Here is a 22668-nt window from a genome sequence, read left to right as displayed (position 1 = left end):
ATGGACCTCTAGCAATAAAAGCAGGATTTCAAGTGCCAGATACTCAGCATATTAGGTTTCCTACATAGGTCACAGGGTAATAGTTCTAAATATCTATAATGTGATCCAAAACCCTAAAAACAGCTGGCACAAAACCATCATGAATGACTGTCTCTCTGGATGGAAATTTTAAAAAATATTATTACAGTATCATAGTCCCCACTAACAACAACTGGGGTACATATAACAATGTATTGTGAAATTAAGTGTATTTATTCTCTTTACCAATAGCAAATGCTATCCTACCTTAGTAAAACCAAGACTTGCTTCAATCAATGCTGTTTTGTAAAAACAGCAAAACAACAAATGCTGAAAATCAAAGCTGCGTTACTTGGGTTAAATCGGGTTTCTATTTCAACTTAAAACACAGGTTAAAATTTTAGTAGTAAAGGCCTCAAAATAATTAGTGACAGAAATAGTGTTATAAATTTGCTAAGCTTAGTAATAACTCCTTAATTAAAATCTTTGAGATATAAATTTGACAACTATTCTCTTCAAAATGGACACTTGTGGATACTTCCATTAATCATGACAAACCTGTTAGTCATACATATAAACACAGCCCCGTGCTATCTATCATTTGCACATTCTGTGTATTTTAGCTTTTAGTTGCATGAACACAAGAAGAGGTTTGCTCTGATACCTTATCTTTCAGAAAATACTTGATATTATAAACAGAGTAAAAGACATGATATAGTAGTGATTACTAAGAAAAAAAAAATAGCAGCTTAAATCTATCCGTATTTGAAAAAAATGTAGTCACAAGTACCACGAACGCAGAATCAGAGCAGCAGGGAGCTTAGTGCAATTATACTTTTTTTTTTTTTAAATTCTGAATCACTGCTATTTAAAAACACCTTGAAGCAAGTCTTTTGTTTTAAAGATTGTTTTTAAACTAAGGTAGCAAACATTTTGCCATGTAATGGCAGTGTTATATGCCGTTATCTTGCTTTGTATAAAGAAAAACAACATGAGAGATTTTTAATACTGGAGTTTGGTTACATTACATATTTAAGCTTCTACATAGAATGATGGACACTTTGAGAAGCTAATCCTTATCCAGAAACATTTTAATCTCTTAAAAAACAAAGCAAAACAAACAAACAAACACAACAACAACAACAAAAAAAACCCCAAACCTACTTTGCTCCTTTTCACAATAGTGCACATTTTAACCATAATTTAGTTATGGCTACAAAACATCAGAAGATTTTTTTTTATGCATCTTCTCTATGGTATTAAAAAAAAATTGTGCCCTTCTAGTCTTTAATTGGCAGAAATATGTCCCAAAAAAGAAACTATTGCATTTAAGCCACATCACCAAAAAAGAACAAAAAAACAAAAACAAAAAAACAAAACAAAACAAAACAAAAAAAACCAGAGCATAATATCCTTTCACTGATGTGTCTTACAGATTGACATGACCAAAGTCATCTATTTTCATTCAACTTCCAATTCCCCCTTCCACAACATGCACCAACTGAATATATGCTCTGGGAGCCATAAAATGTACCAAACATCTATCTCTTCAAAAGAATGCATTAAAATATTTTTAAGAATTTTTTGTTTAAAAGGTGAAAAAAATATAAACAAGAAACTGATTCACTCCCTTACTTCATGCATCCATAAACTAAACCAAAAACAAAGTTTAAAAGCAAGAACGAACTACTGCTGCAAGTTTTTGTTAAGTCCATTTTCTCTGTACATACAAACTGCTCAACTACTGAAGGGAAAAAAGAATATAATCCATGGTGTCTTCTGATTCAAAGGGGAGAAACAAGGCTGTCATTAGTATCCAAAAACTGGTACACATATGGGCTGCTTTTATAACGCATATTTCTCTCTCTCTTCTGTTTTTCATATCCAAAACTTCTAAATGCTATTTTAGGGGCACAGCAGATTAGATTCCAGCACTTGGTGAACAGAATTCACAAGCTGTGACAAAATTCTGTCATCTTCAGGGTGCAATTTTGTTTATATACACTGTATGTATATATTTCTTTTAGATTTGGCTGTAGTGGACTGGCCATGGTTCAAGTGGGACTATAGCAGTACATGGGTCAGGGACAGTCATTTTGGCTATGTACACATTCATAGTCGGTCCATGGCTTCCAACTAGTAGCGCTATTTCCGAAGGTCTAATACACAAACCTGTAAGAAATTAAAATAATCAAAAGTGTGTTAAGAATTTCATTGTACATTTTTAGTGTAATGTTTACCTCCTAGTTCATGAATCTGGTAAAGCAACATTAATCATGGGACTGGGCACTTAACGAACAGAAATCAGACAAATTGTCTAAGAGGTGGAGAAAACAACTACAGGCTAACACTATAGAGAAAGAACCATGGCTAAAATTTTGAAGATCTACTCTCTGTTAATTAAAAAACAGAAAAGAATATGCTCAAGATAGACCATTTCCTATCTTTTGGGCCTAAGTGAAAGAGATCTCAGATTATATTAAGCTATACCTTCAGAAAACAGCTAATGGCTAATAGCCTCTTCATTTTCCCTTTACTTTCAGAGCTTTGAAAGCCAAAACTAATATTTCTATTAAGAGCTGGCCAATGTCATCCTGAAAGTCTTTCAGTATCACACGTTCCTCAGTGCAGGACTCAACTGCCTCTACCGGCCCCCGCCCTGGGCCACCAACACTCTTCCGCAAGGAAGACAAGGTAGAGATAAGCATTAAAAATTCAAATGTCTCTCAGAGCAGTATTCTTCTACACTCAATTTCATCAACAAAGGTTTCCATTAAAAATAACCATCCATTTCTTGGTTATGAAGATACGCTTTTGGCAAACACAGCCTATATTTTATTCATATTATTTGAGTGAAATAAACAAAAATATACAACCTCCATTAAAAAAGATCAGTGCCATAAAATGTATTTTGAAAAGAAGACTTGTAGTCACGACCACAATAAGCCACATTTATTTACTATGCTTACACACCCACCCTTCTTGGAAACACTTCATTATACTTACTGAACCATCTGATGCACTGGCTCCAACTTTGTCTCCTGCTGCATTCCAGCAAACTTCAAAAATTCCACCTGTTCCCCTATAGCTGTGAACTAGAGCACCTGTCTAAAAAAATGAAAAAAAAAATTCTTAAAAATGAGAACATATATTATTATAAATCCAAATTACTGAGGTAAAAATACTATTATGGCATTATTTCCAGCAATCAGATAGAATTTAGCTTTGACTCCAAAATAAATTTAAAGTTTTGAAATACTAGAAATGTGATGATCCTTCTTTAAAATGATAACACTTGCCTGCTCTCAACAGATCAAACACACACAAGCGCGCATGTGCGTGCGCCCTCCCCCCGCCGCCCGTTTCTCCAGTAGTGATAACCATTCTTAGCTATCTTTGGCCTCCTTGAGATACAGTTAACCATGGAGTAAACATTCAATGTATGACCTGTCATAAATAAACTGTTGTTGTTGAAGGGTGGTGCATAAGTATAGCTAACATGTAGAGACACAAAATGAAGTTCGAATTTCTTTGATAAAACATCCTAAAGAGAAAGTATAATAAACTAGTAAAGACAATTCCAGTGTAAGTCTGTTAAATTACTCTATCTGTATTTACTGAAAACCCCTAAGATAGAGGTGATTAAAAAGGGGGGGGAGGCGCCTCAGTGGCTCAGTGGATTAAAGCCTCTGCCTTCGGCTCAGGTCGTTATCCCAGGGTCCTGGGATCGAGCCCCGCATCAGGCTCTCTGCTCAGCAAGGGGCCCGCTTCCCCCTCTCTGCCTGCCCCTCTGCCTACTTGTGATCTCTGTCTGTCAAATAAATAAATAAAATCTTAAATAAATAAATAAGATCAAAATAATTCAGCCACCCACTGAATAATTAAACATAGTTAAAAAAAAAAAACATATATTTTCCTAGAAAACCAGTCATTAAACAGGGCAAAGATCAGAGACTCTGCTGTGAGAAACTGGAAAACAAAAAATATGCTTCCAGCTTTCTGTCTAGCAGAAGTATGTCTCAGCTTTATGAAAACCTAAAAAAGTAAAACTAGAGGTAGCAGATCTACCTAAAAACAACATGGCAGCAAGTCATGTACCTTGTAAATACCTCCTCACACAGCCAATCCTAATTTAATTATGTAGCCAGAAGTCTCTTTTCCCTTGCTTTCCTCTTCTAGAAACCACAGGTGCATTGCTACAGCTTATCACATCAGAAAGATTCAACTATTTTCTTCCCCCTACCTAAATTTTTTTGCAATTTAAAAGATTAATGAAAGTGTGAGTCTAGTAGGTATTGAGTGTATTTCTATGGTTAATCAGGACAAAGGAGTGGCAACAACAAAATCTAAAATCAATGTATAGGAATTAAAATCTACAGGACAGTAAGCTTTGGTGCTTAAAAAAACCAACTTTCGGGCGCCTGGGTGGCTCAGTGGGTTAAGCCGCTGCCTTCGGCTCAGGTCATGATCTCAGGGTTCTGGGATCGAGGCCCGCATCGGGCTCTCTGCTCAGCAGGGAGCCTGCTTCCCTCTCTCTCTCTCTGCCTGCCTCTCCATCTACTTGTGATTTCTCTCTGTCAAGTAAATAAATAAAATCTTTAAAAAAAAAAAACAACAACTTTCTTTACAAAGCACTTAGCAATTTCTAAGCTCAGAGTAGGATATAATTGAACTAAATATCATGGTCAACAAACTAGAGCTGTAACATTAACGGAGACCAATGGATTAATACAACTGACCTGTGAAATGTATGGGTAACATATCATATGAGTGACAATCCAAACGAGGAAAGAAAAAAACTTGATTTATATTTGACAAAAAGACAGTGAGTGCACTAAAAATTCACTAGATATAAGTTTATTATTTTCAAACTTAAAAAAGTAAAATGATACTTTTTTTAAATAAATAAAATCTTAAAAAAAAACCTATGCTAACAATGCAGGTATATACAAATGTCTATCAATGCAGTATAAGAGAATCTATTAAAAAACCACAGTAAGAACATGGTATATGAAAGAAGTGGCATTATGAGACAGCAAAGGGGTAAACAGTGTTTAGATAACTGGCCAGCCATTAAAAAAATAAAAATTAGATCTCTACCTCAAATCATACATGTAAAAATTAATACCAAAGGGATTAAAAATATAAATTAAAAAATAAAACAGTGAGAGCATAAAAGTGACAGAATCTTAATACTTTTATTCACAAAAAATGTCAGAAAGTATAGAAGAGAAGTTAATTAAAATAGTTACTTGCAGGGGATCAGGAAGCAAATGAGAGCTCTAAGACTTCCCAGTGTATACCTTTTCAGTGTTTAGGGGAGACCATCTGAATGTGTAACTTAATTAAAAATGATATCCGAGGGGCGCCTGGGTGGCTCAGTGGGTTAAGCCACTGCCTTCGGCTCGGGTCATGATCTCAGGGTCCTGGGATCGAGTCCCATATCAGGCTCTCTGCTCAGCGGGGAGCCTGCTTCCCTCTCTCTCTCTGCCTGCCTCTCTACCTACTTGTGATCTCTATCAAATAAATAAATAAAATCTTAAAAAAAATGATATCTGAAAATGATGATTTATGCACAATAGTCTGACCAAATATGATGATCAGCCACACAAAGAGAAAGATCAAGCTCACGGCAGTTGCATGCGGGTGTACTATGACCACCTAGGAAGTGGTCACTGATGGGGTGAAGGAGTCAAGCAACTGCTATTAAAGAAAACAGTACGTGGAGCATAAACACTAAAAAGGTGAGAAGATGAAATAAAGTAACTAGCTGTTTTCCCCATTTTTAGGAAAGGCTCTCTCTACACAACTGTTCCTACAAAGGTAGTATAGTTTTAAGTCTATTCCTGATAAATCACTATTTAGCCACAAAATCTTGTCCTTTAGTACATTTTATTAACTGCTTGCTCATTTATAGCTCCTTTAAAGACAAGTTTTTTTTAAAAATAAAGAAACTACATCAATCATCTAAACATGTATCTTAAACTCTCACATTTCAGGTCAGCAAACTTTAAAAAACAAACAAACAAACAAAAAAACAAGAACCTAAATTTATTTCTAAATTCTGGTCTACATTAGGAAAATATAACTTCAATTGGCTTCAGTCTTTATTTGGCTGTAAATTCAAAAAAAGTACTCACTCAAAAACTAAGGATTGAGTGATGTCATAAAAGGAATGACAAAAGAGAAAAAAGAATTTGTACAGGCAAGTGCTTCTTGTAACTATGAAAGCAGGTGATAATTAAAATAACTGAGACATACCTGTGTGTTCCAGATGTGCACACATTTGTCAAAAGAACCACTTGCCAGGTACCTGCCATCAGGACTAAAAGCCACACTGTACACAGGCTCTTGGTGTTTTGTCAAAGTATGGATGCAAATTCCTCGGTCTACGTCCCATAATCTAACAGTAGAATCGAAGGATGCACTGACCAAGGAGGAAACAAAATGACTTTATAAGTAATGGAATATTCCCAAGCCCCACCCCCAGTCAATAATATTCAGCCATTTCTAGTAGCCAGCTACAAGTTCCTTATGAGATGTAGATTGGGATGTTAGGAAACAAGTGTTCTAGAAGCAAAACTATAGAGGAGATAAGGCAACTTAAGGGCATCTCCAAGCCTCCAAATTGAAAAAACAAAATGAGCCAATTTCACTGTATTCCTTAGCTCTTTTAATTCTTCTGTACTGACTGATCCATGGTTTTGAATAATGTACTGACTACATTTTTAATTTTATTTTAATGCTTAAGAAACTTTATTATACTATGCCTCAATTACTTGAGTTTAAATCAATATTTGATACAAGTAAATATTTGATAACTCAATATAAAAATCCATTATGCCCTGAAGTAAGAATAAAACTCCCAAGTTTAAATGCTCCCATCCAAAAAAATAATAATAATAATAATTTTTTTTTGAAGGATACACTCCCATTTCATGGAATCTTTCCTAACTCATATTTATTAGAAGCTTTTTATGTGGAAGATTCATAAAAGGAGAGTAAAACGTAAATATTACCTTGCTAACATAAGGTTGGCATTTGGATTATTTGTCCCTGGCCCTGTGGGACTCCATTTGATAGTATAAATTTCTTTATTATGTGCTTGCAAATCATGGACACAATTGTCTTGTTTCATACTCCATATCTGTGCAAAAAAGAAAAATGTACGCAATTATATTTTCCCATACAAAAGATACATTTAAAATACTATTGTGCCAATATAAAATATAAACAGTACAACCAGAATGATGATTAGAGATCAAGGGACTATTTGCAAAGAAATTAAAATGTAGAACTTGTTTAATAATTATCTCTCTTTTCAAAAATGACAAATTAGCTCTAAGTCCTTTCCAAATGTTCACTATTTTGAGGCTTCAAGATTGAATTAGCTGTAGTTCTAAGATTGGCTTTGAGAGCCCAAGATGGTACAAACTTCAACATTTATTAAGTCCCTTAGGTAATGGTCCTAAGATATTTAAGGCATTAGTTTTAACACTGTCCCTTAAATAACAGATGTAGATTATAAATTCCTCTTAGGATTCAGAATGAGAAAGTATTTTGTAACAGAGAAGGGCAAATAGATGAGCAACTTGCAAATAATATATTCCTGTAAGAACACTAAAGCACAGGGAACAAAACCAAAACCAAAAAGGCAAATGGACTATATAAAATTAAAAAAGCTTCTGCACAGCAAAGGGACAATAAAGAGGCAACTTACAGAATGGGAGAAAACATATGCAAACCACGTATCTATAAATAAAGGGTTAATTCTGAAAATGTATGAGGAACTCTTATAATTCAACAGTAAAACCCCTAATAAACCAATTTGAAAACGGGCAAATGACTTGAACAGACCTTTCTTTCAAGAAGATATACAAATGGCCAGTAGGTATATGAAAAGACGTTCAATGTCACTAGACATGAGGTAAAGGCAAATCAAAACTACAATGAGGTATCATTTCACATCTATTAGGATGGCCATTATAACATAAAAAAGACAATAAATGTTGAGAAGGACGTGGATAAATTAGAGCACTTATACACTACTGGGGATGCAAAATGATAGCTACTATGAAAAACAGTATGGAGGATATTCAAAAAAATAGAAACAGAACTACCATATTATCCAGCAATCCCACTTCTGTGTATTTATCCAAAAGAACTGAAATCAGGGTCTTAAAAATGTATTTGCACTCCCCATTCACTGCAGCATTAGTCACAAAAGTTAAGATATGGAAACAACCCAAGTGTCCATCAATGGATGAATGAATAAAGAAAATACGGTATTACATATAATGGAGTATTTATCATTCAGCCTTAAAAAAAGGAATTCCTAACTATGCAACAACATGGATGAATTTTAAGGACAAATACTGCATGGCTCCGTTTATATAAGGTATCCAGAAGAGTCAAGCTCACAGAAGCCAAGGGAAGACTGGCAGCTGCCAGAGGCTGAGGGGAAGAGGATTGGGGGAGAGCTAATCCACGTGTGTAAAATTTCAGCTCTATAGTCTATAGTATCATGCCCATAGATAACAATACTGTGCTGAACACTTAAAAAAATCGGATAAAAAAGGTGTTTTCTTACCATAATAAAAGTTTAGAAAATGACTCACAAAGAACAAACCATGAAAAATAACAAAGCAATAATTAAAGTTAAAACGATGAGTACAGAATAATTAGCCTTGCTTGAGCTGAAAACATATGTGTACAGAGGTTTAAAATTCATATTATTACTGAGCAAAAATTAAGAGAAACCAACTCTGGTATCTGCGGCAAAATCATTCAATAAAGATAAATCTTGACAAACACAAACCCACATCAACCCAACCGACAACAACCAAAAAAACTCCCACAAAAATTAGGTGTGTTTCACATGTCTGCCTGTAATGTATCTAATAAGACATAATGAAACAAACCCATAATGTTTTGGGATCCTATACATTTATAACTCCATGTAAATAAGCCCCCAAAATATGTTTCAAAACTCATTTCATTTGACCTTTCGACAGCATCACCTCCCTTTGAAACATTCTTCCCTGAACACTCTCTTTCCATTGGTCATTCCTTCTCAGTTTCCTTTTGGAAGCTCGTTCTTCTTGAGCTGGTAACTGTTGGACGTTTCAGTTCTTTTGGATAAATACACAGAAGTGGGATTGCTGGATAATATGGTAGTTCTGTTTCTATTTTTTTGAATATCTTCCATACTGTTTTTTATGTTATAATGGCCATCCTAATAGATGTGAAATGATACCTCCAACTGTGAAGAGCAGGTTGTGTTCTACTACCATCTAGGGCAATCTTAAGATTTTCTATTTCTAAGGTTCCCTTCTTTTCTTGCTCTGTCCTCTCTCCCTATATAGCTTCATCTAAGTCCATGGCTTTCAATGACCACCCACCTGCTGAGAAGTCCCAAATGTTTATGCCAAGGGTAGAGTTCTTCTTGGATCATCAAGCCCACCTAGCACCTCCATCTGCATTGTTCAGTTTTTGCAAGACCTTCCAACTCATGTTTCATGTGCTCAGAACCGCTCCACTACACAATATCTTATTGACCCATCTCGCTTCTGCTTTAAAATTCTGACCTTTGATTATTTTTAGGACAAAAAGCTAACACTTTCTAGCTCAAACTTAACCTAACTGCAACTCAGTAGACTCTCCAGCCACTGACCTTCTTTCATTTCCACATATGTGCCATACTCTGTTTCAAAAGGTTTTCATTTTATGACTGCAATGCACTTGCATGCAAAGAAAACTCAGGAACAACAGCAATAAGTAAAGTCTTTTTACTAGCAGTGCTCGCAAGGAAGCCCAGGCTTCAGAAAACTATATAACTAAGAACACAGTAGGTATTTAAGGAAAAAACGCCACCAGGTTACCAAGGTTTTATTTTTGTTCACAGGAGGAAAAGCAGTTTTCCCTCATGATTCCTCCATCTGTAAGGGTCAGCACATCTGCAGCCACTGGCATTGCAGAGTCAAGAATAAAATTATTTTCAGAAGAGTTACTATGTTGCAGGAAAGGGCTCAAAGCATCATTAATATTGGAGATTAGCATTAGGTTGTTCTTTATTTCAAAAATGCTTTTTTTTTCTCTAAGTGTGATGTGCACAGGTGCAAGGTGTTAGTTTTGCTTTTAGTCACACTGACAAGAAAAACATAAATCCATGCTGAGTTGCTGCTGTTGGCATGTCAACGAGGCTCACTCACCAACTAAGCAATTCTCTGCTATAGATCAGCTTCTAGCAAGGATGATCTACATTCACACCACAAAATCAAATTTATACAATTCATAGAATTTCAGCAAAATCCACAAATGTTATAAAGACCTGTTACTTATTAGTCAAATTTTTACATGTGCAAATAAACTTTAATTGCACCAGTATATGATCTTCTAGAAGACAACTTAAGACAGGTTTCTTAGCACCACAATTCCTATCAAATAGTCTTATTTTTAAATAGAATTTATTTGTGTTTTTTAAACATTTGAAATACTTCACAAAATAAAATAAAAAAAAATGATTAACTATTAAAAAAAAAGTATTAAAAAGTAAATCCTGACCTCCAGGGTTTAAGTGTTCGATGAACTCTAAGACAGACACTCTAAACAATCTAAAAATGGCCAGAGCAGCCATTCTTTGTGACTGCTGGGCAAATTACCTTCAAAGTCATGTCATCAGAACAGGAGGCCAGAAGATTGCCAGTTGGGTCCCATTTGATAGCATTCACTTCATTCTAAAAATAACAGGAAATATTCACATTTTCATTTTTAGACCTGATTACTCTTTGGATACTAAACACACACACACTTCAAAACCACTCTGTAATATTACTTATTCATCATCATCACTTTGGAGGGGGGGAGGCTACTCACCGTGTGTCCCTGGAATGTTTTAATAGGTCTGTCTTGTCCTAATTTACAGACATGAATGCACATATCTGTACTACAAGAAGCAAAGGTATTGTTGCTCTGCCAATCAACATCCAGTGCTGGTGCTGAAAAGGAGAAAGGGCCAGGTTTGTGTTCATTCCACATGTACTGGAATCTAGGAGTTTTAGTTTTGAACCATGCTTGGACATTAAGTATGATAATAGGAACTTAAGCATTTTAGTTTATAATTTTTAAGTCAGTAATAGAACTTTGAAAAATGAACATATCTAAATACCACAATATTAAATTTCAGTTCAGTTGTCTCTATATGAGACACAGCCTAACAGAAAGTAACACAGGAGATTAGGGTTCCTAGAGCTTGCTCTGTAAGTTACTAGCACTGCATTCTTGGTATTGCATTTATAAACCTTTAAAAGTGATATTATACTTCCTTTTATTTCTAAAATTCTCTTGAGTGTTCCATGGACAAGGGGGCTTGGTTCTACCACCCCTAACCGTGGGGCCCCAAGCAAGTCATTTAACTTCTCATGCTATTTTCCTCATCTAAAAAAGGGGATAAAACTCTTAAGCTTAATACACAAGGATACTGTGAAGATCAAGTGAGATGATGTGTGTGAAACCGACTTTGTAAATTACAAGTTAGACAAATATTACGCTGAATAATTTCCAATCCACCCAACTTGATAATATTGCATATGATCGCAAATACATTTTCTTCTAAGTGATTCTTGTCAAATACCTCTTAAAACCTATATCACTGAATTTAAAAAGACATTCAAAAGCTGGCTAATTATTAATAGTTATTTTAGCTCCGATATGATTGGAGATTCTTTTCACTTCCCCCCTGCTGCAAGGTGCAAAAGTTCTCTGTAATTTTAATGCAGATTAACATAATGATATCAAGTAACAGGGTTAAGCGATAGGAGCACACACAAAAAACCAAGGGATTTAGGGCATTACCCAAGAGAAGTTTTTACATTTCATTTGGTTGGGGGTAAGGATCAAAAGATGACACAGGATCAAAAGAAGACCTATGAATGTGAACCTCATATAAAACTCAGATTTTACTGTTCTTATAATAAAGTTTTATTAAAACCTAAACAAGTTCATTTGGTTACATATTATCATGGCTGCCTTGCACTACAAGGGCAGACCACACTGGCTCCAACAGAGATTCTACAGCTTATAAAGCCTAAAAATGTTATGTTCTGCCCTTTACAGAACAAGTTTACCATTCAGAGCAAACACAGACAAGGAGAAAAACAGGAAGTTATAGTGAAGCTCTATATTCCCATTAGAGATACAAAGCATTTAATAAAGTAGGTCAGAACTTGTGTCTACGGGAAAGAGAAAAGAAACACACTTCCTGACTGTTATATATCTATGCATAATAGTAACTGCTATTTTTACTTTGAGCATATTACAAATAGGTATTCTGAGCACCATTAGACAAATAAGCCAAGCAAGCAGAGTGAAGAGCAGGTTGTGTTCTACTACCATCTAGGGCAATATGACTTCAGAGGGGTCTGTGCTCTCCCTCCTTTGCACACCCGGTCTACCTGTGCTGTGTCCAAGTCCCAATTTCTGAGTGTTTGGCTCTAAAGGGCTCCCATGGTAAACTTCTTCAGAAATGCCTTGTTCTGCTGCCTCCAACAGTGTCGTCCCCCCCCCCCGCCCCCCGCCCACGATGGCTAGTACCCAATGTCTGGTGGTATGTAGTTGGGTTTGGGAGGGAAAAGGGGGAGACTCAAAAATCTAGCATGTGGTTCAAGATGAGAAAAACTTCGAGGTATACTAAACACTCCGAAGCCCTGCCTGGATCAGGCTGAGCGGGGCTCTCTTCCCCATCCTGATCCCTACAGTTCCTCCTTTGTTTCTCTTGAGAGTGCTTCCTTAACAAATCATGTCACTCAAATGCTTGGCTCAAGGTCTGCTTCTGGGAGAATCCAACTTAAACCAGCCAGTAAACAAACATGCAGGCCGACTCTGATGAGCACTACGTATGAACTGCACTGCTGTCTGCACACATCACATCATCTCAGATGCACGTTTGTGGCTGTCCTGTTCATGGTCTGCTTGCCCTCAGGGCTATTCTTGTCCACACTGTGCTCTGCACACAGTGGGTGGACTCTTGCAAATTATATATCCCAGGCTCCTGTGCCTACTGGTTTTCAGATGGATCCAGACAGTGGGAGACACTGTCAAGAGCCCAAGGTCAAAAGAAACAGAGAAGACAGGCAATTTTGCTCTCCTCTTTCTTTCAAGGCTGGGTGCCTGGCAACAGCTCCTCCAAATGCCTGTTCTTGCCAGGCAGTCTTGTTTCTCCAGTTCTAATTCCCACTGGGTAGTTGGATCCTGCCTTCTCTATAGTCTTAGGTTTTCTGCAGTTGTTACACTCTGGGTTACCTCATAGTCCTCTGGTTTTCACTCTTCTAACACCTCTGCAACTATTTCCTTGTACTAAATTCCCCTTCTTGGATTAGATTCTGTTTTCGTGACTGGAATCTGACTCAATGACTCAATACCTACTATATTTTCATTTTGACATTAAATACCATTACATAAGATATCATCTCAAAAATAATTTTAACAAAATGTTTCTTTGATAAATAATTGGTTCTAGTCTTAAGTGGTGGTGGTGGGGAAGCCTGAAAAATCTAATAAACTTAGAAAACAAAAGTATAATAAAATACTACAAAGAATGCCAACAATCTGTCACAATGTATCAGGATGTTAATTTGACGCAGAGCTGTCTGCAAAAACATGAGATGGGAGGCTAAGAAAGTGGCACTTAAACAAATACACCATTAGGTACCGAACCAAACAAAAACCGTATGAGCACGTAAAGCTAACTGGGGGGAAGATGGGGAATGCTGCAACATGAGTTGTAGGATTTATGCTTTGTGATACACCTGGCTCATAAAATACAGTGGTTACAAAACTGGTGTAATCTAAGAACACCTATCTCCTTTTTGTTTACTCCTAAAATAAAAGGAGTCTAGGTGATGCAAATTCTTTAGAAAAGGAATACATCTCTATGGGACGCCTGGTTGGCTCAGAACAAGGCTATTTTTTTTTAAAGATTTTATTTATTTTGACAGAGAGGGAGAGAAATCACAAGTAGGGAGAGAGAAAGGCAGAGAAGAGAAAGGAGGAAGCAGGCTCCCCGCGGAGCAGAGAGCCCCATGTGGGGCTTGATCCCAGGATCCTGGGATCATGACCTGAGCCAAAGGCAAAGGCTTTAACCCACTGAGCCACCCAGGCGCCCCAGAACAAGCCTCTTGATCTTGGGGTTCAAGCTCCATGATGGATGCAGAGATTACTTAATAAACTTAAAAAAAAGAAAGAAAGAAAGTTAAGCATCTCACAACAAAATGCACTTTTATGTAAGTGATATGTGAGAGGTGTGTTCGCTATTACTGATCTCATTTTATACATGATAAAAGAGACTAGGAAAAGTTAATTTGCGTAGGGCTACACGATCTTTTAAAATCTTGGAGCTAAGATCAAAATTTTTGTGTCCTGCAAATTTTGACGTATTTCTGTTACCTCCTTCATCCTTCATAGTTTAAAAAGGTAACAAGTGAACCGACCCTATGTAGTAAGGAGAGAAAGACATTTATTACTCATCTGCATTTTTTAAGAAACAGCTTTATTAAAATATAAATATATTATAAATATAAAATTCATCCATTTAAAGTATACAATCCAATGGGCTTGGGCATATTTTATTATAAAGTTTTAAATACTGTGGTCATATATAACCTGAAATGTCATTTTATTATGTGTATGATCAGTGGTATTATGTTCACAAGGCTGTGCAACCATCACTATTTTCCCACTTGTTCATCACCCCAAGCAGAAACTCTGTAGCCATTAAGCAATAATGCCCCCATTTCCCCCTCCCCCCACTCCTGAGAACCTCTAATCTTTACTTTGTCTCTATGAATGTGTCTGTTCTAGATAGTTAATAAGTAAAATTGTACTATTCATCTCTTTGTGTCTGCTTTATTTCACTCAGCATAATGTGTCTAAAGGACATTTGCACAGACATTTCACTTAACATAATGCGTATAATGCACATAAATGTTGCAGCATATGTCAGAATTTCATTCCTCTTCATGGTTGAATAATCATTGTACGTGTAGACTACCTTTGGTTTATCCATCTGTCTGCTGATGGACACTGGCCTGTTTCCCCCTTTTGGCTACTGTAAATAATGTTCCTATGAACAATGACAAAGAATCTGTTCAAGTCCCTGCTTTCAAATCTTTTGGATATATACCTAGGTGTAGAATTGCTGGATGATGATATGGTAATTCTATGTTTAGCTTTTTGAGGAACTGTTCTGTTTCCCATAGTGAGTGAGTGCACCAGTACACCTACTTGCGAAGTATAAGGGGAATAATTTCTCCAAATTCTCATGAATGTTATTAGTTCTTCTAAGCATACTAATGGGTATGAAATGGCCACTTACTGTAACTCAGCTGAAATCACGATTTATGCTTTATGCAAGAGAGTATATAGGAGACAATGGAGCATAGTAATTAAAATACGGTAATTTAAAAACCATAACAGACTTCCATTTCTGGTCAAGATGGAGTAACAGGAACCAAATTTACCTTCTGCCCAAAACAACCAGAAAACTTACAAAATATATGAGAAACAATTTAAGACAGTAGACACCAGGCAATAAAAGACAGAGGTTCCTGAGAAAATGGGAACCAACCTTCTAACTACCCAAGCTTACTATCTGGGGGAAAAAAGTCCAGGTCTTGGCATAGGGAAGAAGAATCTCTCTAGGCAGAGATCAATGAATTTCCTAAAGAGACAAAGCTGAGAATCTACAGAGACCTAGGCAGCTGGAATTATCAGGACACATTACTGGAAAAGAGAGTGTTACACAACAGAGATGTCACTTAGTAGTAATCAGAAGTAAATTTATAGTACTAAATATCCATATTATAGAAAAGCAGAAAGGTCTAAATCAGTGACCTCAACTTCCACATCAAGCAAATAGGAAAAAAAAAAAAGCAAATTAGATTGACACTGAAAGCATGATACATGAAAGAACAAATAAATAATTTACAGAACTAATCAACAGTAATATAACTCCTGATCTTTGAGGGAAAGTATTGCTTTTTCTTTTCTTTGAAACAGAGTTGACACAGAGGGATGCTGTTAAAACAATGCAAAGGTGAGCCAGAGACTTTAAGGTAGCATTCGTAAATACCTGATAAACTTGTATCCAGCATACAAGAACAACTCCCAACACTCAGTAGAAGAAAACAATAAATTAAAGATCCAAAGATCTGATCAGATACTTCACCAAGTAAGATCTCTATATGGTAAATAGCACATGACAGGATGCTCAACATCGCTGGTCATTAGGAAATGCAAATTAAACCACAATGGGATACCAATATCCACTTATTAGAGTGGCTCCAATTAATGACACTGACCGCTTATCAAGTGCTGACAAGGATATGGAGGGACTAGAATATCCACTGCTGGTGAAAATGTAGGCTTTGGAAAACCAGTTCAGCAGTTTATTAACGTTAAACATATATTTCCCATACAATGTAGGTATTCTATTCTTAGACATTTGCAGAGGACAAATGAAAGCACAAGCCTACACAAAGACTTGTACATGAACAATGACAGCAGTTTTATTTATAATAGCCCCCCAAACTGGAAACAACCCAAATTTGCTTCAACAGGGGAATGGATAAACAAACTGGTGTATCAACATGACAAATAACTATTTATCAATTAAAGCAAATGCAAAACAATTTTTCAGAGTGCAAGAAGCCAGACCAAAAAAAGGCTGATTCCATTCACATGATGTAAACTAATTCCTAGTGTGGAAAGACCATGGGTCTAGGGAAGAAAGGGGAGATCACGAAGGGGCAGGAGGAAACTTCTGAAGTTCACAGGTATATTCATCGTCTGAAGTGTGGTGACAGTTTCCATGGTATGTACATGTCAAAATATATCAACTTGTACAATTTAAGTATGTATAGCCCATTTTATGATAATTAGACCTCAATAAAGCTGTTTAAAAAAAACAAAAAGCATGGCAATAAAGAATATCCTGAGTAAAAAGCTTACTTATAAAATGACTTTAATACCACTGACCTCATCAAGTTGCAGTCAGGACTAAATGGGATCCTGTATACAAAGAGCACCATCTCTAACACAAAGGTGGTTTACGTTTTATAGTCATTAGTAACAATACCAGATGCTTAATTTATTTCAAATTTGCATTACTCCTAACAGTTAGGAGAAATTTTTGAATAGAAGAGCCAGTGACCTAAGAGGACTAGAAACAAAGGTGGAAGTAAAACAGGTAAACAAAAACTGATGTGTAAACACCTATTATTGTGATAGGCTTTAATGAAGCTGAACTGTTTAACATGATGGTTGCACACTTATGTTACCCAAACAATGCATAGTGGTCACTTCGTACCTTATTCGGCTTGTTTAGTCACACTATTCAGAAAAAAGACAAAAAGCCAGAATGTCAGAAGCTGTTTCAGTTTTAAAGGTGATGCTGTGCCACTGGCTATGTGTGAAAAGGATGTTACCAATAATGTGAAAATAACCAGTTAAATTTCATCAGCCTTGTTATCAACTCTTTCCAACTATAACGAAACCTTTAAAGCAGCAGTGAACTCAGGCAGTCCTACTGCTCTAACTTAGCTGACTCCTGAGTTGCACAGGGGTTCAGGCCCTTCCACATGCAGCCAAAATTCCGCAGTGAATTGTTTATTCCCCCCAAAACTTAACTACTAATAGCTTATTGTTGACTGGAAGCCTTACCATGAACAGAAACAGTCAATTAACATATATTTTGTATGTTATATGAATTTTATACTGTACTCCTATAATAAAGCGATAGAAAATAATAAAAAAGAAAATAAATTTATGGTATTACAGTTGTATTTATTGGAAAAAATTAAGCCACATATGTTCTAACCTGTGTTGTTCAAGGGTCAATTGTAGTTATCAGGCATCTTGTTCTAGTTTAATAATGATCATCAGGAAAACTTCCTGAGAACAGCATGGAGAGCAGGTACTAAAATCCAGCTGTCCCTACTCATCAGGTTGTATACCCTGGCGCATGCATGGTTCTATACCAAGAAGCACACTATTAGGAGGTGGGCTGAATTTTTGTATTTAAGTATCAAATTATCTTTTAAAAGAGAAACCCATTTAAGGCACCAAAGTTCCAACAATGCTGGGCAAGTCTAATTTTTAATTTCAGGTACATAGGAGGACTGACTTAGAAACATGAGTCCAAAATGAGAAACACCACCACCTAAACTCGTATGAGTTTATAAAGTTTATACAGTATTTCCATATATACATTATTTAGTTTTATCCTCATAACAAATAGGCATAATCATTATCCTTCATTTATAGATAGAGGAAATGAGGCTCAGAGAGGTTAAATGACTTGCTCCGTCTAAAAGGTTGTTAAGTGGGATGGAATTGCTATTCAAACTTAGACCTCCTGATTCAGAGATCTACATTCTTACCATTAGATAATACCAACCTAATTGCACTAGGCTGCAAATGATTTTTTAATGGTACATTTCACAGAAAACGTTTGATGAGCCCCTGACAATTAACAATCTGAAAGTCATGGAACATCAACTCCTCAAAGGACTAGTAACAAGACTGATATTTGATATTTCAAGATTTTATATGAATTATGGCTTTTAAAAGTTTAATTAGAAAAACAGAAGAAAGCCCCCGTTCTCATATAAATTGTGAAGATTTACCTGAATGAAAGGGAAACTGTTGCTTGGCTTCACCAGTATGTGCATCCCAAATAATTGTAGTCTGAGATTGAAAAGAAAAACATATTAAGAGGTTAAAAAAAGCTCATGAGGGGTCCTGGGTGGCTCAGTGGTTTAAGCCTCTGCCTTCGGCTCGGGTCATGATCTCAGGGTCCTGGGATCGAGTCCCGCATCGGGCTCTCTGCTCAGCGGGGAGCCTGCTTCCCTCTCTCTCTCTCTGTCTCTCTCTCTGCCTGCCTCTCCGTCTACTTGTGATTTCTCTCTGTCAAATAAATAAATAAAATCTTAAAAAAAAAAAAAAAAAGCTCATCATAGGTGCATAAATTAGATGCCTAACTATGCTAAAGCAATAGGAAATGTCAGGGTGAATTTAACTTTAAACATTTACTCTATCCCCAATAGTACAGCGAGGTTATACTCCATTCTTAGGAAAATGACTATTAAGTTGTTGCATTTTTTCCCCTGGTGATTTTTCATCAGTCAACTTCCTTCAACTTCCTTCAACAACTATTATTAGTTGTCTATGGAACACCAGACATATTACACTGCTTAAGAAACTCAACTGCAGAGGTGCCTGAGTGGCTCAGTGGGTTAAGCTTCTACCTTCGACTCAGGTCATGATCTCAGGGTTCTGGGGAGCCTGCTTTCCCCTCCCTCTCTGCCTGCCTACTTGTGATCTCTGTCAAATAAATAAATAAAATCTTAAATAAAAAAAAAGAAAAAGAAAAAGAAACTCAATTCCAATAATGTATTTAATGCAATTTTTTTAAAGCTTTTTAACTATTAGGAGGCAAATTCTTGGATAATAAAGTCATCAACCAATTTTCAATACTAAAGATTTTTAAAGCTCACATTTACATATACGGGCAGCTTGAATTTTGACAGTATTTAAGATAATGTCTTGTATATTATATCCAAGTACGACCCATAAATCTGCATGGATATATTCACAATTCCTTTAAACACCCTCCCACCACTAGTTTTGTAATTTTTAGGATGTAAAGTATTATACAGTGACAGTGGTTATTAATAGGACTTTTCCCTCCTATTCCTGGACTCCTTTATTTTTCTTCCTTTTTCTTCCTCTCTGATTTCATTTTTGAAAACTCACTCAATTAACAAGCACACAAGCATACACTTTCCTGGATTAAAATTGTCTTATACCTGTATTAATTTTGGGAGCTAAGACAGAGGGGATGACCTAAGAAAACAAAAAGCAAGAAGGCCTTATTTTCAATCTACCCCTATTTCCAGGTCTAGCTGGGTAGAAAAAGCTGCAATGACCCTGCATTTTTCACATTTTCAATTAAGCAGCAGGAGTTCGGCTAACTGACCAGCTCAAAGATTTCTCAAGGAATCACTCCAGAGCCATTTTCATGGCTGAGATAAACTAGAAGCTAGGGAAAGGAAGCAGAATATGGGAGGTATGACATCCATTATATGAGCAAAGATGAGTGGTCACAAAGATAAAAGATAAATGGCACTGTGATGAGTAAACTGAAGAAGCAGCTGACAGAAAAGCTAAGAGTATTTCTACTATCATCATGAATTCATACCTGAATTTCCCATATACGAATGTTTTCTTGCTTATATGAGCCGCAGAAGAAAACATTACTTTCAGTCATACTCTAACACACTAACCTTTATAAACTCAGTTTAAAGTTCTTTTACCTTGTCTACTCCAGCACTTAGGATGAAATTTCCTTTCTTATTCCACTTCAGTGCGAATATAGGGCCTTTATGCTGCCCCAAGGTGCTAGCAAGGTTACCTAATATTCAAAAAGAAAAACATTAAAAATTCTTCAAGCTTTATAACTTCAATCAACAAAAAACATATAAAAAGAAAAATGCTTTACTTACCATCTTTAGTCCATATTCTGGCAAATCCATCATATGAACCAGTGGCTAGAAGTGTACCTTCACTCTGTCAGAGAAACACACTTCCTTCAATTATATAATTCAGAAAGGGCATTTCATTGTTATTTGACTATTTCATGTTTAAACTCTAAGAAGAGTAGATCTTGACATTCTCTGCTTCAAAATCTGGGAATGGTATCAAAGACCTACAAAACACCCTTCCCTGCTATGAAGCTAAAATTTAATCAGCATGTAGTCAGTGTGGGAGCCTTATATCCAAGTCTCAAAAATGGCAGGAACTATTTTGGAGCAAGACCACCACCACCCTTACACACATGCAAAGGTCTATGGTATTCTCAGAGATGCACATGACTCAAGATGGGAGTAGGGGGTCAACTAGGAAGGACACCCAACAAATCATAATCTTATAATGACTGAAAAGAATAAAAAGCAAAACTGGCTAAAACATTTTGTTATGATTAGAAAATTTTATATGGTCCTCCCTTTAAATCTTTTACTGTCTCAATGAAGCTCGTGTGTGAGCCAAATAATATTGCCGTTTCAGATGATCAGATATTTAAATATCATTGAATGTTTCTTTCCTTGGTTAATTCTTTCTCAATATGAAATCCATACCAATTAAAAAAAAAAAAAACCCAGAAAAGAGTGTAGGCTGACTTTATAGTTAATGAAGTGAGTACAACTGCCTGGAACTGCTTTACTGCTAGGAGAAATCCATACCAATTTCTCTAATCTTATATTCCCTTACTGTGCCTGGCCTGGATGAATGGTACAACAGAAGGACAGATCTATGGAAGTGCAAGTTACAGAGTGTGTTAAAGAGACTACTGCTAGGATTAGTAAACACTACTGAAGACACAGAAAGAAATCACGCCTTAGTGCTTTTTGTGATGCTTTTTGGAAAGGAAACTGAAAACAAGACTGCCCCCTTTCAAACCTCTCAAGCCATTTAGCTGTGCAGGTAAATGAAAAACAGATGCTGGTACAAGGGGTTATAGACTCAGTCCTGACAGAATCTGGTTCTATCTGAGGAAGAAGGAGCCACGCTGAAACCAACAATAGATAATTTCCAGTCGCAGCACAGTAGGAAAAGAATAAAGATCAGATATCTCGTAGGCTCTTGCTTTGGTCATGGAAAAGAATCATTAATCAAGGATAATGTTTTCCCTTTTTAGTGGAAGATTCAAGTTCATAGTGAATAATCTATGTTTGAAAAGTCCACACTTCTTAAAACTGTAACTTGCAGTTGAGAATCACCAAGCTCAACAAACAAACATTTGTAAACATCCTTTTCAGTGTAACCTGTAAATCTCATTAAGTTAACATACGGTCTCTCAACCAAACAGCATAGATCAAGGCCTTAGACTTAAGAATTTAATAAGGTCCCATTAAGAAGATAATTCTTAGTCCTGACCCTACAACCAAACAATAGATATTGTGGGTGTGCTAAACCTCTTTCTCATTTTTGTAATTGTTATTTTCATTGGAGGGAAAGAGTGAATACACTGCTGGAAATTTTGTGAGGGGAACACTAAAAAAAAAAAAAAACCACCTATTTGTTTTAGAAGAAATTTCATAGACACTGAGAAATTCAGCTAGACATATCATTTTTTAAAGACAGATCTCATTCACTGGAAAGAGACTTGGAAGATCCTTTGGAAAGCTGCACAGAAGTTATTGAAAAGAGGCCAGAGGAGGAAAGAGTGTTCACTTGCTGAGGAAAGAATGGTGAATCCTATGAAAAGCTTGGGAACGCTGAAATCGTCTAAGATGCTTCTTAAACTTCACAAAGAGCAGGTAAAAAATGGATACAAAGTCACAAGGAAGGAAAAAGGCAACATGGAATAAAGGAAAAGATATGAGACCTTTAAAAATGCTAATTTTCCACAAATTAATCACGGGAATGGAAACAAACTAAGCTGCTTATCACGTACTTGAAACTGAAAAGGTGAAGCTTTATAAAGAACAAGGAGCTCAAACCTGATAAGTAAGAACAGTTAAGTTGTCTCTGGAAGATGTAGAATGACAAAGAGAAGTAGGAGATTCCTACGGCTACAACAGAGCTTGGAAGTCA

General features: G+C 36.2%; 1 protein-coding gene across 10 annotated transcripts in view; it reads right to left on the bottom strand.

Annotated features, from left to right (window-relative positions):
- Positions 1 to 1091: 1091 nt before the first annotated feature.
- The window catches only part of TBL1XR1 (TBL1X/Y related 1), a 166389-nt gene continuing 144812 nt past the window's right edge, over positions 1092 to 22668 (bottom strand). For all 10 annotated transcript variants that reach the window (XM_059391514.1, XM_059391517.1, XM_059391518.1 and 7 more), the window contains 9 exons: positions 20577 to 20640; positions 20388 to 20485; positions 18699 to 18759; positions 10894 to 11015; positions 10680 to 10754; positions 7038 to 7165; positions 6280 to 6445; positions 3025 to 3126; positions 1092 to 2190 (listed from right to left, as the gene is read on the bottom strand). In XM_059391514.1, coding sequence (XP_059247497.1) covers positions 2164 to 2190; positions 3025 to 3126; positions 6280 to 6445; positions 7038 to 7165; positions 10680 to 10754; positions 10894 to 11015; positions 18699 to 18759; positions 20388 to 20485; positions 20577 to 20640 — 843 coding nt within the window. In that variant the 3' untranslated portion in view covers positions 1092 to 2163. The remainder of the gene's footprint in view (positions 2191 to 3024; positions 3127 to 6279; positions 6446 to 7037; positions 7166 to 10679; positions 10755 to 10893; positions 11016 to 18698; positions 18760 to 20387; positions 20486 to 20576; positions 20641 to 22668) is intronic.

This window comes from Mustela nigripes, chromosome 2 (genome assembly GCF_022355385.1).
Source record: "Mustela nigripes isolate SB6536 chromosome 2, MUSNIG.SB6536, whole genome shotgun sequence".
Classification (NCBI taxonomy): domain Eukaryota; kingdom Metazoa; phylum Chordata; class Mammalia; order Carnivora; family Mustelidae; genus Mustela; species Mustela nigripes.
Note: the sequence above shows the minus strand (reverse complement) of the source record. Positions and strands in the feature narration are given on the sequence as shown.